This window comes from Tyto alba, unplaced genomic scaffold (genome assembly GCF_018691265.1).
Source record: "Tyto alba isolate M040663 unplaced genomic scaffold, T.alba_DEE_v4.0 Super-Scaffold_18, whole genome shotgun sequence".
NCBI classification, from domain to species: Eukaryota; Metazoa; Chordata; class Aves; order Strigiformes; family Tytonidae; genus Tyto; species Tyto alba.
In genome coordinates this window covers 13,434,641-13,451,468 of record NW_024881280.1, presented here as the reverse complement: position 1 = coordinate 13,451,468, position 16,828 = coordinate 13,434,641, and the positions used below count along the sequence as shown (strand labels likewise).

Below are 16,828 nucleotides of genomic sequence, written 5' to 3'. Positions count from 1 at the left end.
ATCAATTAAGAGACCAAAATACATTTTGGTCAGTTAGGGATCAACCACAAAGCCTCTAAAGTGGATTACCGTCTAAAAAAAATTGTACGTACTAGCATTCATGTTAAACACAAGAGCTAAAATCAAGGAATTTCTTTTGACTCTAATATTGTCATGAATTCTTATCTAAACTTGAAGCAGATATCCAAACTTTCTGCTTTACACACTGGCCTTCGCTTCTCTATTTTTAAATAGTCAGAAGCTCTAGAAAGTTAATTTATTACCATATGTAGAATTCCAAAAGAATGACATCTGAAGCACTTCTACAAATGCTTTTGCTGCAATGAGATACTGCATATTTATATTTAAAGTGTTATTAGTATTAGCATTGTTCAGTTGTTAAATACTGTAATTTACAACCATAATTTCCAATTTCTTGGACTGGTAGACCATTATTCGGATGAAAACTTTCTAACAAATGATCACTATCTCTGTAAAATGTTTGATAAAAACACCTTACTGTAAACACTTTCTAACATGGTTCCATGGAACATGTGCAAATGGTTTATCCTGATCTTTTAAGCCACCATCAAGGTGCAAGTCACAGCTTACATGCCACGGGACATATGCTGTAGTGGTAATGGCAGTAACAACACATTTCTTTCAAAGATGAATTCAAAATAGTGAAGAGAAGTGAAGGTATGAATTTTGACACCTCCTTCTCTTCTAGAATTTTACCCATTCACATCATCTTTTCCCTACACCAAGAGAATTTTACCCAAACTACACAAACAGGATATTTGGTCTAGCCACAACAAAAGAAAGTGTTCATCATTCACACACCTGACAACTTGTTGGGGTTCAGTACACACTTCTGAAGAAAGAAGGTCATACTCTCCACTGTGATTTGCTGATCTGTTCTCATTTCCTTGACATCAGTTTTCTCTCTGTCATCACCTTTGTTTTCTTCTGGGAAGCAGTCTTCTAGACTGTCTCTTTGATGACTACCAGCCAAACTGACAGGTGAACCAACCTATGAAATGCAAATTAGTACTAACATCAAAATAGAAATCTTTGGGGAGAAGAGAAAGATAATCACTAATCACAGACTAACACAAAGGCCAACAACAATTCTTTATAAGACTACAGAGTACTTCTTAAATAAAAGAACCATTCTCACACCTGATACAGAGTTGGGTTTCTTAGATAACACATGGAATCTCAAGGTCATTATTCCACAGAGTGCCAGATCTGGGATTACCAGGCTAGGAAATTATTCCAAAAATTTATGCCATTTCTGCTGCAGCAGAGGGTACAGCCAATCAGTTAAGAGTCTGCGTGTAAAACAGCTTCATCCATTTCCTGACACTGTGTGTGCTCTCTACCTGGTAGCATCCCAATCTCTTGCTTTTACTATGGAGTTTTTTTAATAATCTTTGAAAAGCTGAAATGCTTATGCTTAATTCATCAATCTCAGGAGATTGCAATTTTCATGAAATAAGTCTATGATGTTTGGTCCAGAACTTGGATTCAGAGATATGTAAAGTTAAACTTAATATCCAACTGTGAACCTATAAAAAAATATTTTAATACTTCTGTGAAGCCTCTAGATATGATCCCATTCTACAGACAGAACAGAGGTACTGGACTAATCTAAGTAAATCAACCTAAACCTCTAATTCCCAAATCCCATTTCCTACCTCCCAACAACCTATCACATATCCCATTTCCAAAATTAACTTAATCCCCAATATTCATTTTCTCAGAGGATGGATGAAGGCCTACTTCTGACAGACTTTGCTGAATCCCTGGAGCTGACATATTTCTTGAAATATTATCAACTTTTTTTTTAAACTTGATTCAAACATACCCTGAGAGAACCTTTCAGTCAAAAAATTCAACTTGTGATGATTGCTCAAATGCTTTCTTTTAATAAGCAAATTAATTTTTATTCCAACTTAAAAGCACAAATGGAAGTGAAATTTCGCACATACTGGCTCACGCATCAGCAGCGTACAGCTGTATATCTGTCTATCATTGCCAGAATTTTAAATGTTTTTCCTTAAAATAGAATTTATTTAATAATCTGATTAAATCTAAAGAGGAAGACAATCAAGTTTTCCAGGTAGTAGTGCTGAATAGGCTTTTTTGTGGCAAATATAAAAGTAACACAGATTCAGAAAAATGAAATTAAACATAATTTTATGCATGCATAAGGAGCATCCCACATTCATGAACTTTCACATAACCCCTCAGAGCACTTGCAGAGCCCAGAACTCTATACGAAGCTAAAAAAAGCAGAATCTTATTTCTTTGGCAATCTACTAAGAAGAATTAGGCATAGAGTTTCTAACCCACTGAAGGTGAACAGAAGTACCTTTGGCAAATGTGGCTGTGGTGTTAATAACTCCACAGATGTATTTAAAGATCTAGAATTAGGATAAGCTCTTGAGCTACATGCAGGCCTTGAAATTTTATCCAAGCTCCCCCTTGTAATATCCATTGTGACCTAAAACTGGGGAAAAAAAAAAAAAAAAACAAAACACCTTCCAAATTATCAGTTTCATAATAAAGCAACAAAGCAACACAAGCCCAGTAATATTTCAGATGTAAATTAAAGTTTCAAATCCTCTCTAGCAATTCAATCTTGAGTGCTCTTTCCAGTATAGACTAGATTGTCACTCAAGTATACACTTCTTACTCTATGTACAAATATATAGCATCAAGCCAACCAAGGTATTCAAATATGATGTCAAAGAAACTTTAAAAGGCTTAAATTTTAAAAGTAATCTCACAACAAAGGAAATGTCATGGTGCTTTTTCTTTTTTTTAAAAAACACAGGACTGCCCAAGTTGGCAACAACAAAAGAATGAGGGTATTTTATAGACAACTTGAACCTATCAAATGAAGCTGCTAAAAGCTTTTTATATTCAGTAGTTCTAAATAGAGGGAGTTCCCAAATCCAAATTATCACATTCCCAGTCCCAACACGAGTTTAAACAGAAATGCACGGTTCCCTGCAAAAACTGTTTGAATTCACAGGAATTGCATTCCTGGGTATGTGACGCGCACCGGTAATTTTCAGAAGGCCCAAGTGAACACTTTTTATTTCAGTACAAGAAACAGGACAAACCGAGTCGCGTATACAGGTCCGTAACACCACACAGTATAAAGTGGGCGGAGAAGGAAACGAGTAGTTTGTATTCACTCGTTACAAATCCCGAATCTCTGGCTCACTCACTGAAGAGGCCCCTTCGCTCCGTTTACCACTTGCACCGGCACCGACGCGGTTTCGGTGGCGGGAGACGCGGGGCCGGGGGGAGCGGAAAAGCAAGTGTGAAAGACCCAAAATAACATAAACGAAGAAGCCAAAGCTAAACAACAGCTAAAGACCCAAAGGATTCCGGAATAACAACAGCAACAACAACAACAACAACAACAAAACAAAAAAACAAAAAAAAACCAACATACAAACAAGCAAAAAAATAACCTCACAGGAGGTTTCAACAAGCAAGCAGGAAGACAGGCGGCCCTTCCCGCGCAGGCCGGAGCGCCAGGCGCTGCCCCGGCGCCGCAGGGCCCGGGGCCGGCCCGTCCTTCCCGCGGAGGCAGCGCCGCAGCCGTTGTTACCGTTCCCATAACGACCAACGGCATCGAACTCTCGCGAGACGTGCCTGTGGCCGCCTTCCACTGGGCCGGTACCATCGTCGGGATGGGGGAAGAGATGGTGCAGGAGTTGGTTTTAGTCCGGTTCCAGGAATGAAAAGACAATGAAGCTTTCACTTGCTCACGAAATATGAGCTACTTTATTACCCCGCCCTGAAGCCTGTCTTCTCCATCCTGGCAAATAGAAGTGTTGCGTGGAGCGCGTCCTTCTCCTTCCCCCCCCCACGCCCAGATAGTTGGCCTGTGCCGCGCCCGTTGCCGGGGCGGAGGGATGGTGGCGCTGCTGCTGGCGGGTTCTTGTCTGTGTGGCGGGACCGGGCCGGGCAGCGCCGAGACGTGGGAGGCCGGGCCATGGGAAAGGAAGAGCCTGACTCCGCGTCTGGCTGAGACTGTCACCTGGACGCAGAGCGGCGGCGGGCATTCTCCCAGTGGGTTTCGGTGTGCTAGGGAGGCTTGTCCTTCCCTGGCGCCGATGCCTGCGGAACGCTGCGGCTCTCGGCTGCCTGGGCCCGTGAATAACGGGAACGGCGTCTTAAAAGATGGGTCTCCCTCCGTAGGCGCGTGCTGCCGACGGGGTGAGCGCCGGGCAGGGACGGAGATGCGAACGCGGGGTCGGCAGCGCGCGGCGGGGCCGGCAGGGGGCGCTGTGGGGCCGCCCTCAGCCGCGGCCGTTCCCGCCTCGGTGAGGGGGCGGCGTTTGGAGGTGTTGCACCCAACGGTGGCGGGGGGGAAAGTGACTGTATTGAGCCTTTTAAACAATGTATCGATGCAGCGAATTATCATTGCTTCTTTTGGTAATATGTATGTCTGGTCTCCTGCGTAAGTTGTGTCCTGTTTACTTGTAAACAAGGATAGCCGAATTGCTTCTAAATAAATGGTTTTTTAGGGCAAAATACTTTTAAAATAAACTCACTAAAACTAATACTGTGGTCACCCTTTTTTATCTGAGTATTCACTGTTAATAAGGAATTCAGTGAATAAGGGGAGTGTAATTACATTCCCAATCCTATCACTTTTTATTTCTCTTCTACATTTATATAGGATATGAGGATTAATTCCTGTGTTCTGATTAACTTTTAAAAACTGCAAGGATAGTTACTGGCCCCTACGACTTCCTTTGATACCCTTGTATGTTAAAATCAGGTTTTCACTGGTGGCAAAAATTCACAAGAAGCAGTCTGAAGGAACAGACTTCATTTTGTTCAAAGTATAGTTCTGACTGACAAATTTTTCTGCCAAAAGAAATCTTACTTTGTTGGGGACATGTATTTGCTGTCTGCAGTCGAGTTTTTATTGATAGTTATAATATATGGCCTTCTACTGTGATTCCTGGAAGTGCCAGTAAGAGAAGAACAACTTTTCTTGGTATTTAGTGTAGTAACAATGCAATGTGCTTTACAGTCAAGAGGTGAAGACAAATACAGAAAATAATGGCAGTGAACCACATGTATTTTAGCCTCCTTCCTAAGCATGCTGAGCTCCAGGTATGTTAAAATTCTAACATATATCCTACAATTGCTAGTGCAATACCATAGTGGTCTTTGGAATGTGTGGTGCTTCTCAGATGGTGCAGATCATGATTTGAAGCAAAAATAGAAGACTGAATGTTTACATCCACAAGTTGAGTATTTAAGGCCAGTAATGACAATGAGAAAGCAGCAGAATGGACAGCACAGTTCAGAACTGGCTAAACTAAAACCTGGCTTTTTCTGTACTAGGAATTACATTAGCAATGAATAATGAGGTATGGAAAGCTGCTAGGTATAACTACCCCGATATTTATTTTTTTCTACAGTGGAGTATATATACTTAATAGCTGACAGTTCTGACTTGCTATCAGCTTCCCATATTACAGACTGCCTACAACCTCAAAAGTGCCCATGAAAGGAGAGTGTCCAGCTCTGCATTTGGTAACAAACAGATATAAAACTCCTTTGAAAGTGGTGCAGGAACTGCTGCTTGTCCACACAGAATCAGTGAAGGTTTTCAATGAGGCTGTCACACCTGAGAGTAATAATAATGGCTTAGCAGGGATATCTCAAACCACAGTTGCTCTTATAATCTGTGAGTGTCATGTGTCCTAGAAGATCCAGAAAGGAAAAGAACAGGTTCACAAAGTTCACCTCAAATCCTGCAAGTCTTCATCTCCAGTGAGAGGACTGAACTTTGTAAACATTATTAAATATTACAGAATCTCAAATACTGTTACAGATGTATTTATAACGAAGTTTGTACTAGAAAAGCAGAACAAAGGGTATGATGATTTAAAAAAAAAAAAAAGGGTTGAATGGGAAAAAAATTATGCATATAGGAAGGGCACAGCACTCCCAAGATGTGCTTTTCATCCTAAAAGACAGGTTACAACATGATGAAGACTTAGACAAGCTGTCTTGATACTCAGAACACGGTCACCATAGTAACAGAATTCATTTATCTTTTTCTCCCTATTCCAATCAAGAAGAAACACAAAAGAGGGAGAAAATAAAAGGAACTCTTATCTTTATACTCCTCTGCTGAACAGCATTTTAATACACAAATAGGTAGCCAAAACACTTCCATTGTCTCATACAGGTTGGAGAGCAAGTTATCAAGACTTTGTTTAATGCTTGTTAGTTATTTGTCTTTGATATTCTTTTGTGTACTCATCTGAAGTAGCTTTACTTTACCAGAGGCAGTATTTTTAAGGTAGACTGTAACAGTTCCAGTACTCGGATCAGGACAAGCACGGCTAATTTTCATTATATTAATTCCCCTAAATATTAGGGGAATAAGCAGACCCTCTTCTTGCTAAGGACAAACAGATTATCTATTAATATATTTTGATTGGTGTGTGCCAAGTCAAGGGCAAAAAGTTGGGAATTTTGGGCCCTATTCCAACTTTTCCAGAAACCATTGGTGAGGATGAGTAGAGTTCTGCAAGTGTGCTCCATCAGCATAGTAACCTCTCAGCTGAGGAGGAGAGGCTGAACTAAAATGTTAAGTCCAGAGACAATGGTAGAACTTCCATTGTGTTTAATAAAGCCAGGTTTTCATTCTTTGACTTGCACTGGGAAAGGTCCTGCTTTGAGGAGACTGTCTTCTGTGCTGCCACACCTCCTTCTGCTGGAAAACAGCGGAGTTTAGGAAGCAGGAGCTCAAACCAGGTTGTGTTGTGCTGAAATGTGTCAGTGCCATCGGGTGCAGTGTGTTGGAGCTTGCCACCAAACAGGTGCAAGGGGACCAGAAGAATGAGATCCTACAAGTGTCTAAGGACCTTCTTCCGTGGCTGAGGATATGATCCAGGCAAAAAGTAGAGGGTTTATTTTTACAGAAAACGGATGCAAAGAAGATAGACTACTGCTAAGTACTGTGTGCGAGTAAATCACCATCTTGGTGCATTATGTTTAGCCATAGGGAACCTTAGAATGCAGAAAAGCTGTGTAGAGAAACCGTGGTTTCCATTAACAAATGTGTATTCCAGAATTGGATCTGACTTGATTATTTCTTATGCTTTCTTTAAAAAATAGTCCACTTTCTCCTCACAGAGCAGAAGGAAGATAACTGCTCCTAAGCACATGCAGAGGGGCTTTCATGGAGATGAAAAATGCTTCTGCATCCCACTCTAGTACTGTTGTCCCTGAAGAAAGCAATCAGAAAAATCAGCCTCTGCATACTTTTCATCACCTTCGGCTGATTTAGCAGCTTAAAAACTGAGAGGGAACAAAGATCCCATTGGGCTGGTACCTGCTGTTCCCCCTCTGTGTCCTCCAGGGGAGGGCAGGAATGAACTTGCTCATGACTGCAAGCACCAGCATCTGGACTTCTGTAATTTTCTACAAGATGTGATTTGTTTTGTTGCATTGTGTTTTCCTAAACTGTCCTTGAATTACACAACTACTCAAGATTGCAGCAGCTAACATCGTGGTCCCAGTTTGATAGTTAAAGCCATAATTAGAACTTGTTCAGAAATCCTGCTAATATCCCTACTTTGCACAGAGAAAGTCACTTCAAATAAAATAAGCAGCAGTCTTTTGAAGAGATAAGAGTGTCTAAAAGCAATGACTTCATATCTTTTGGAGGAGGGCAAGTCCTTTAAACTCAAAAGAAAAAAACCTAAACTCCTTGATTATCTTATACTGACTCCTACGTAGGTTAAAGCACAATTACACAGGAACTTAAATAAGACTAGAAGGCAGGGATTTTGCTTTTTTGCTGTTTACATTCCTTATCAAATTACGCAGTGCAAGGTCAGGTGCTGTGAACGAGAGGACTGACCAGAGTTCTGTGGGACATGTAATCCCCTCCAGAGCTGGTTACCTTCACAGCAGCTTATGGGACAGCTCCTCTTGAGCTGGAACCCACTGCTAAGTGCCAGTCCCTCTGATCTTGAGCCACAGCCTGACTTCCTCTCCAATCTCCAAGACGCAGCCCACTGGCTGTATTCCTGGAAATATTTTCCCCCAAAACAGGGAGCAGAGTAGAAGAGTTACAGAGCAGAATACAGAGTTTCTAGAAAACAACTGCTCTTCTCTGGAAGTTTACCCATTGCACAAAATACAGTGTTGCCAAATAGACAACCAATATAGCATTATTTGGTACTGAAGGACTGTGTGGGTTTTTTCTTCAATTTTTACAGGACGTTTGTTTGAATTTAACAATATTTATTGAGGTTATCTAGGAACAGTAAATTGACATTGTCCCCACAGTCTTTTCATCCTTTTTAAAGGATTTCTTCCTTTAATATGAGCTCCATTTTCTATTTTTCTCCCCTAATTGCTAGAATAATGAGTTTTAACTTTCCTTCTGCCAAGTTTATTCTCCAGTAACAAGATTTAGCCTTTAAATCTATTTGCACAGGACAAATTACCCTAGGCTTTCACTTTTTTAATTCCCACAGCTTTGTTTTGTACTTCACTTTCTTTCATCAATAACCTGGAGAGAAAAATTTATCTTACCAACACTCGTGGTGGTTAAAAACAACCACCATAGCAAAAAACCCACTCCACTTCCACTTATCTTTAATGTTTTGATAAAGAAGAAAACAAGTCTTGATTTTTTTTTTCATATTAGATGCTGCAAAACAATTTGACCAGTAGAAATAATTTGAACAACAAGCTAACAGACAGTAGTAATGACTCAGAGTTACCACTGCCTTAGATTAAGTTAGAAATCAAACTCTACAGGTCAAATATTCCATCTTGCATAAGAAGTCTCCTGAATTACTGTTTTCTGATTAAAATTTTAGCTCAGAGGCTGTATGATGAATTTTACACAGATTATTTTTTCTATGCAAAGACGTGCTTTTGTGGTTTTTTTCCACTTCCCTTAAACATTCAAATGGATAAACTGTTAAAAGAGGGACTAAAACAAAACATTCCCAAATAATTCTTCAGGTATGGAAAACCACCTTAGTTAATTTCTTGGTGAAAGGTTTCAATGTCTTCAGATACAATCTGCTAAAAAAAAAAAAAAACACAACCATATAAGCAAGTTTTTACATGTATCCTTGTTGAAAAAAAAAAAAAAAAAAAAGATACTTTTGTCTCAACAGTCAAAAACCACCACAAACCCCTTGCATTCCAGCAATGACAAAACAATTCTGTGCAATTTGGCTCTGTATTTATCTTCGGCATTTCATTCAACATGAGTTGAAAAGGACAAAACTAAAACCAAGTTTGCTTTCCTCAAAGGAGTTCAGATCATTTATTCACATACATTAATCACAGAAAATTTGACCAGTATCTGTATGTCAGTGAGTGATAAATACTAAATTTAACCAAAATTCACAAGGAAACTGCAACTCCTACTTTGCTCTTGAGGTTTTGAGGATTTTTTTGAATGGCATCTATTCTTTCACTAACTTTGGCAAAACAAACACTCCATTAAATTACTTTTTTATCAACACTTTAAAAAAACCTGCCTGCTATTGTACTTCTCTACCTCTGCCACAGAAGGAACACCTTTTCCTGGAGTACTACTTCTGTCTGATTTCAGGGAAGCTATGTCTGCCTTCTCATCTCTGTTTCTAAGAAGCAGGGCAAAAACTAGCAAGGAAGTGCACTGAAACCAAAGAGGAAATGGAAAAAAACATCATTTACACAGTAATTTATAAACTTTTTTTTTTAATACATTTTTATTAAAACATTTGCTTTTAATGCCTTGTAGAAATCCACCATCTTGGAGCCATCGGAAGCTGCTGACTTTCTTCAAACACGTCAAAGGAAAACCAGGTACATCTCCAAATGCTGCTTCAGCAAATTTTTCTTACTTTTAACATTAACTGCTTGGATTCAGTACGCTACTGTGAACTTGGCAAGATTCTTCACCTTGTCATTTTAAAAGTATACTTTAAAGAAAACTACTTTTAATAGGCAGTAACTACAGAAAAAGGTTCAGCATGCACCAAAGGGCTAAAGTACAGGAGAACCACAAGGAATACACAGATGTTACTAGACTGTGCTTTTAAGAAACTACCCACAGAGACAACAGGGAATGCAGATAAGGAAGAAGGAAAGACTACTTGCAACTGAACAAGGATTAAAATGCCAGGGTTACAAGAGTTTCAGGTCATTTAACAGACGGATACAGTTTAAAATTCACACTCAGTATAAACGAGACAATGTGCCTATGATGACGTGGGGGGACAAGCTGCAGTACAATGCCTCATCTCTCACAGAAAGGCTGGTGTGCTGGTACTAGGGATGGCACGGCTCTGATTCACTCAGAGGCACCAGATTTGAAAGTCTCATGTTCATACACCAGGTGGTCTACTCTGTGAGATGGGTGGAGAAGGGTGGTTGGTATCTGTATCTGTGAAGGTAGAAGGAAAACCTCCCTTCCTCTGACAATAGTGGGCAATGGCATTAATAGACCTTCCCTCTGGGGGTCTGTTATCAGCCTCCTCACTCAGCAGTTCAGTACAAGGCTACCAGCACTTCTGACCCTTTCCTTTCATTTGCTAGCTTTCCCATAAGAAAACAGCACAGTGCACCAGCAGGTGAGTCTGTCTTAAGGTTCACCCCTTGGTTACTTACACAATACGTACATTACACTGTTGGGACATTTGCATATGCCCTTTATCACAGGATCAAGGTGTTGTATTTATGCCCTTGGCATATACATACTTGTTTTCTGGAGTCAGGATTTGTCCTGCATGGTCTCCAATCGTTTTTACTTAAAACTACAAGAATATATGTGTTTTTTTTTTTTTTTAAAAAAAAAAAAAGTCTTTCTCAGGTTTGACACACATGACAATCTGCGTATCCTTGACTCTGCTGAAGTTTTAAGCCAAAAAATAGTGAATTAGGTTTTAAAAAAGTTTAGAAGTTTGGCAGATACTTGTTAACTATTTTGTGCAAAAAGTCCAGCGAGTTTTATTTCTTAACACTGATTTAAGAAATGGGCTTAACAGAAAATAGATGTACTTAATAGCCCATCTTACTTCATTAATGAAATGTGCAGAACCTTGCTGTGTCTATTTACAGGAGGTTAAGACTTACCCATTTTGCATCTATCTTCTGCTCCCTACAGCCTTTACTTTGATACCCAGTCCATTCTAATCCAACATGAGGTTTTCCAGCAAACTAACTGACATATTGCCATCCTTCAGCCATACAAAGTGTTCCCAAAGCCATATATGCTTTTTGAAAGTTAATCAGGCAGGTATCACTGTAGGGATTTCACAGATAGAATAAGAGTCACCATCTTTTGATATATTATTTTCATGAAAACATATTAATAAGGAACACTTGTATATACATTTCCCTTTTGTTTGTTTGCTTGTTTAAATTATATTTGGCACAAAAAAAATCAGCCTGTAACAAATTTCAGCATAACAAAGATCCATGGGATCACATATATAATAGAAGATGACCTTCCTCTGTCACTTAAAGGTCCTGCTCTTACTAAGAATCCACCTTGGGAAAGATACTGACTTTATTGTTTCTGCTGATTTTTCTTTCTGCTTTACACTTAGGCTGTTTCGTCTGGATTAGCTCTTCAGGGGTATTCCCCAAAGGAGGCAGGAGTCGCTTCTTACTGTTTCGGTTTTCTGAGAGCCACTGTGGAGGCAGCTCAAAGGGTCCAAAACCAAACTGCATGGAATACTTGTCATTTACCATATCAGGCTCTGTGGGCACAGCTGGCGCCACCTGCGCTGCAGAGTCTGCAATCATCTGTGGTATAAATTTGCAAACCGAAGTCTCTCCTGCCTCTAAACTGGTGGTAGGAATTTCTTTCTGTTGAAAGTCACCAGAGCCAACGGATTTGGTCTCAGTCTCCTCATCTTCCGTTGGCTTGAAGATTTGCTGTTGCCCGATATGAAACATCTCCAGCAGCTGGCTCCCTGAACGGACACCGGGCTCCAGATTAGCGTCTGCAAGACCACCTGAGCTGACAATGTTTCTCCTGCTATACCTCCGGTGCAGCTGTACTAATGTCCCCACTAAGCACTTCCGTACTGATTTGTTAACAGTTAAAAATAACAAAGGATTGGCCAGCAAAGACACCTTGGGCAACCAAATGGCAGTGAGGAGCAAGAAGACTGAAATATCTGAAATATTGAGTATGGTGCGGTAAATCACCAAAGTCACGTAGGGGACGCTGCAGAAAATAAATATCATAACCATGGAAAGCAGCATGGCATGAAGCTCAGCTTCTCTCTGGGAGGCATAAGGGATAGAAATTGTATTCTGAGGGGTCCTTAAGGCAGCTATGATGACTTTTTTCTTCTGGCTGGCACTCAGTGCCCTGCGAATGAGAATCATAAAGAGAAATACCACAGCCACTGGTACAATCACAGTGGTGATGTTATAGATGATGACGTATATCAGGTGGCCAAGGGAGTAACTCCAAGATTCAGAACAGGTGGACATAGCATAAATATCAGACACATTGGTCACAGCAAATACTGGAATGCTGGCCACTATTGCATGGGCCCAGATATAGATAACTAGGTCTCGTGATTTTGCATCAGATATTTTTCTTTCCAGAGGGTATAAAACAGAGTAGTACCTGTAAAAAAAAAAAAAAATATATATATATATATATATATATATAAAATTATAACTGATAGAATGCAAAGGCTGAAGTCTATAATGAGCGTAGTGCTTACGAGAAGCCTTCCAGGAGTTGTCTGAGCATAATGCCCCAAATCCCTATCTGGGCTGCCAACTGACTACCTGCTTATGAGAGGAAAAAAACAAAACAAAACAAAACAAAACAAAACAAAACAAAACAAACCCAAGGGTCTGCCTTTGCAGGGCTGTCTGTAGAAAAAATTTGAATATTCACATTTCAGGATCACATTATTGGTGGTGAACAATTCTTTCAATAATTGGGACTATATCACTTTGGCTGATGTGTATGAACATCATTTTGAGAACTTCATCATTTACTTGTAAGCTCGACAGTATGTTGCACACAGCACAAAATTTCAGAAAACATGATGGAGGCATAGATATGTTGTATTGAAAGGCCAGACTCACAGTTAATTTGAAAAGCTGCTTTATGGTAGATTTTTTTTTTTCTGGATATTTGGAAAAAGCTGCCAGTCACAAATTACATGTACCCATCTACTAGAAGTACAATGGGGTTTTGTTTTACACAAGCTCTGGTTGGCAAGGCCCTGAGCAAAAGAGTAGTCAAACACTGAACATCTGTGTGCATTTAAAAAAAAATTAAAAAAAGTGCATCTCTGACACGCACTTCAAATTTCAGGCATGGATTCATTGCTTGCCTACTACTCTGGATTTCTGAGCTCACAATTTTCATGAGACCTATTCGTTTACATTTACCATTATAAGCAGTAGCAGTTTGTGCTTTTTGTGAGGAAGATCACAAGTTTTACTGGTGAAAGGCAAATGATATGCTGTTCCAGTGGCAACACTGGTGTGTGTTACAGTTAGTAATACTGCATTTATCAGGACATTAACATTAAAGTAAGAGATATAACACTATTAGGTATACAGTTTGTTTCTGTAGAGCTAATGTATTCTGTGGTGAGACATGATAACAAACAATAATTTTATTTAACATGTATAAATCCACAGTTTCAGTAATGTAAACTGTATGAAACCAGTGTCTATCCTTCCTAAAAATATCTAACTTACAGTCACTGTCAAGATGATAGAGCTGTGCATTTAGGTGGGAACAGTGACTGCTAATAATAATAAGCAGAATGAATGGAATCCAAAAACTCAGAGACCAAAGGGCCACTTTTGTTTTAGCCCGATCTTCTACATACAAAACCTCTCTGAACTAAGTCTGGTTGAATTAATATTGTTTGGGGTTTTTTCAAACAAGTCTACATCTGAAAATTGAAACTGATGGACCATCTACCTCAGGCATTGGTATACTCTTCTAACAGGCAATTGCTTTCAAATTCCAACAGTTAAAAATGTGCACCTTGTATATACTCTGAAGTTGTCTGCTTTCAAGTTCCATTACTGAACAAGAATTATTAACAAGAAGAAAGATAGGATAAAAAACTTCTCTGAAGACAAACCTATAGATTCAAAGTCCTCTATAAATGTCCAGAGATATCAGAGTAAAATGAAAAATAAAGGTTTTCAATGTCACAGAGAAGAATATTTATCCCAATACATTATATAGTGAAGCTGTACTCTGTGAGTAAAGTGCTGGAACAACAGCAAGACCAATATGATGGGGAGAAAGAAGAAAGAAAAATCAAGGATGCTGGCAAAATCTTACCTGTCAAGAGCAATGGCTGGAAAACTAAGGATGGTCACTGAGCAGAAGACTTTGTGCAGAAACTTGGCAATTCTGCAGAATAGCATCGTATAGATCCACCAGCAGCAGTGTGGACTGGCACTAAGAGCAATGTCAAAAGGCACACAGACCAGGCTGGCACAGATCCCCGAGCAGGCCAAATTCTTAATGAATCGGTTTGTTACAGATTTAAGTACCGATGTTCTGCAAGTTGACCACAGCACCATGATGTTACCTGCAAATAGAGACAGGAAGGATAAACAAAGCAAAAAAAAAAAAACACAAAACAAAACACCAAACAAACAACCATCCCCAAAACCCAACAACAATCATTTTAACAGACTTGAATGTTCTCTAGTACTGCAAATAAAAATTCTTGTTTGGAGTTTGCCAGGAGTCACTCATTTGAACCATCACACTGCTCAAACTAAAAAATGTGTAATGACTAGTGGCTTTATAAATCAAATGGCTGAAAACAATTATTCCCCAGCTATCTCCTCCCAGCTTCTAGTAATGCATGAATTAGGGAATTTCAGAGGGAAATGCCTAAGCAGGATATCCATACCATGTTATTATATGCTTATGTTGACTCTTGAATTAAATGAGCCATCCTGAGTATTCAAATACAAAAATTTGCTAAAGTGCTTACGTTTTAGTAACTAGTGCATAATTATTTTTTAAAGATAAAAATACACTGTAAGTAAATACAAACATAATTAAAATATATATAAACGTATGGTTTTAATCTGTTTGTCTCTATGTGTAAGTGGATCACAGCAGCTTGCTTTTCTTTCCACTGGTCACTTCAATGGCACAGACAGGCCTGTCTCTATGAAGCTACATCCAGAAGGAATTTGTCTTTTTTTTTTTTTTTTTTTTTCCCCCAAGAGATCCTATAAAAGCATAGTAACATGTAATTAAACAAATGGGACAGGCAAAAAAAAAAAAAGTCAATGCACATAACTTCACAAAAGTACATACAGAATGCAACCCACTGTTTTGGATATTCAAGCCCTACACACTTGTTTCAAATAGGGTGACTGGATCACAGTGAAGCAGAAGTACAGACAGAAACCAGCATTAGCTAAGACAGTATTTTTCCCTTATCATTGTATCTTATTCTATCCAGATCCCAGAAAGAAATATCATATCACATAAACAAATTTTCCATCACAAATTTCCATACGATTCTAACTCACACAGCAACAGCACAAGAGTAAATGAAGCAATCTGTTCGTACTGCATGCAGCTCTGGGCCCCTTATAATGCACACCAAGATGCCAACACACTCATATTCAGAATCCAGGATTTTATCTCTCCTTTAAAAACCTGTCTTTAGCAGGTTGTTTCCTTTTTTTTTTTTTTTAAATTCGAATAAGAAAAATAGAGTGCTATCAGGAAAAAAAAAAGCTTAATAGCACTGTCCAAAAATGAAGGTTAATTTAATATTCAAGTATTATCTTGAATGTCATAAAGCACCCGCAATTCTCAAAGCTTTTCCCACTTCCAATTAATACAAGTTAAAGACAATACTATAGGTGAAGGGAATGCAGACACCCACTGTATGGCCACAGAAGTGCTTACTTGCCCAAAGTGCATTTTGTGCACATGGAAGGAGTCCCGAGGACAGCTCAGCCCGTGCTGGCTGGCTGTGAGAATCACCCACCTATACTTAGCCACTTGCTGCAAACTGCCTGGAGCGCTCTCAGCTCCAGGGGCCCGACATACCTGGAACTACTCCACATCCTGCCTCAGCAACTTTCTAGTTCTGCCTTGCTCTGCTCAGACTGTGAAGTCCCTTTCCCCTGCGCCCATATGGGCAGTGGGGAGTGATCTTAAGGAGGGAGAGGCACCGAGAAGCAGACAGCCCGTTCGGGCTTTCCTGTGCCGTCTTCTTGGCTCTGGCCTCACCTCCCAGGGCAGGCGACACGTAAGAGGCAGCAAACCCTTGCGCTGATCAAAGGCACCTTCTGTGGTACCCAAGGAGACGGAGACATACTAGTGCAGAGCTAAGGGGGCAGGAGGATCTCTGTGAGCAGAGCCGAGTGGGGCACACACATCCTACCTGACGTACCCTGGTCCTGGCCTTCCACTCATGCCTGCACAGACACTGTCTTGGCTCTGAATCCAGCACCTAACACCTGAACGTTCTAGTGCCATCTTCAGACAAAGCATTTGAAGACTCACTGACAGCAAGAGGAAACAGAAGCTTTCAAAGTGTGTGAAAACTGGAAGGCAGCAGATGAATGTGCAAGGCGACCAGAGCAAGTGAGAAGCATGAATTTTTAAAGGTAAATGCAGATCGTATTTCTAAGCAAGCTGTCCAACTGAAACTGGAAGGTGCCTAATGTTTCAGCTACATGTTTGTCACATAAACATCATAAAAACAGGACAAAAACATGCAAAGTTTACTCAGGGGTTTCAGAAGCATTCTTTGTAAACTTACAAGGCACCAGTAATTTTCAGAAAGCATTC

The 16,828-nt window shown here is 39.8% G+C and overlaps 2 protein-coding genes across 5 annotated transcripts in view; both read right to left on the bottom strand.

The window, feature by feature from the left end:
• FSIP1 (fibrous sheath interacting protein 1) overlaps positions 1 to 3,613 on the bottom strand; it is an 83,361-nt gene extending 79,748 nt beyond the window's left edge. The window contains exons 1-3 of one of the 2 annotated variants that reach the window (XM_032984572.2): positions 3,452 to 3,613; positions 2,357 to 2,494; positions 823 to 1,012 (exon numbers count right to left, since the gene is read on the bottom strand). In XM_032984572.2, the coding sequence (XP_032840463.2) occupies positions 823 to 1,012; positions 2,357 to 2,482 (316 nt within the window). In that variant the 5' untranslated portion in view covers positions 2,483 to 2,494; positions 3,452 to 3,613. The remainder of the gene's footprint in view (positions 1 to 822; positions 1,013 to 2,356; positions 2,495 to 3,451) is intronic. The other variant, XM_032984573.2, reaches the window with a different exon arrangement.
• Positions 3,614 to 9,299: 5,686 nt separating this feature from the next.
• GPR176 (G protein-coupled receptor 176) overlaps positions 9,300 to 16,828 on the bottom strand; it is a 46,977-nt gene continuing 39,448 nt past the window's right edge. For all 3 annotated transcript variants that reach the window (XM_032984747.2, XM_032984748.2, XM_032984746.2), the window contains 2 exons: positions 14,336 to 14,588; positions 9,300 to 12,637 (listed from right to left, as the gene is read on the bottom strand). In XM_032984747.2, the coding sequence (XP_032840638.2) occupies positions 11,530 to 12,637; positions 14,336 to 14,588 (1,361 nt within the window). In that variant the 3' untranslated portion in view covers positions 9,300 to 11,529. The remainder of the gene's footprint in view (positions 12,638 to 14,335; positions 14,589 to 16,828) is intronic.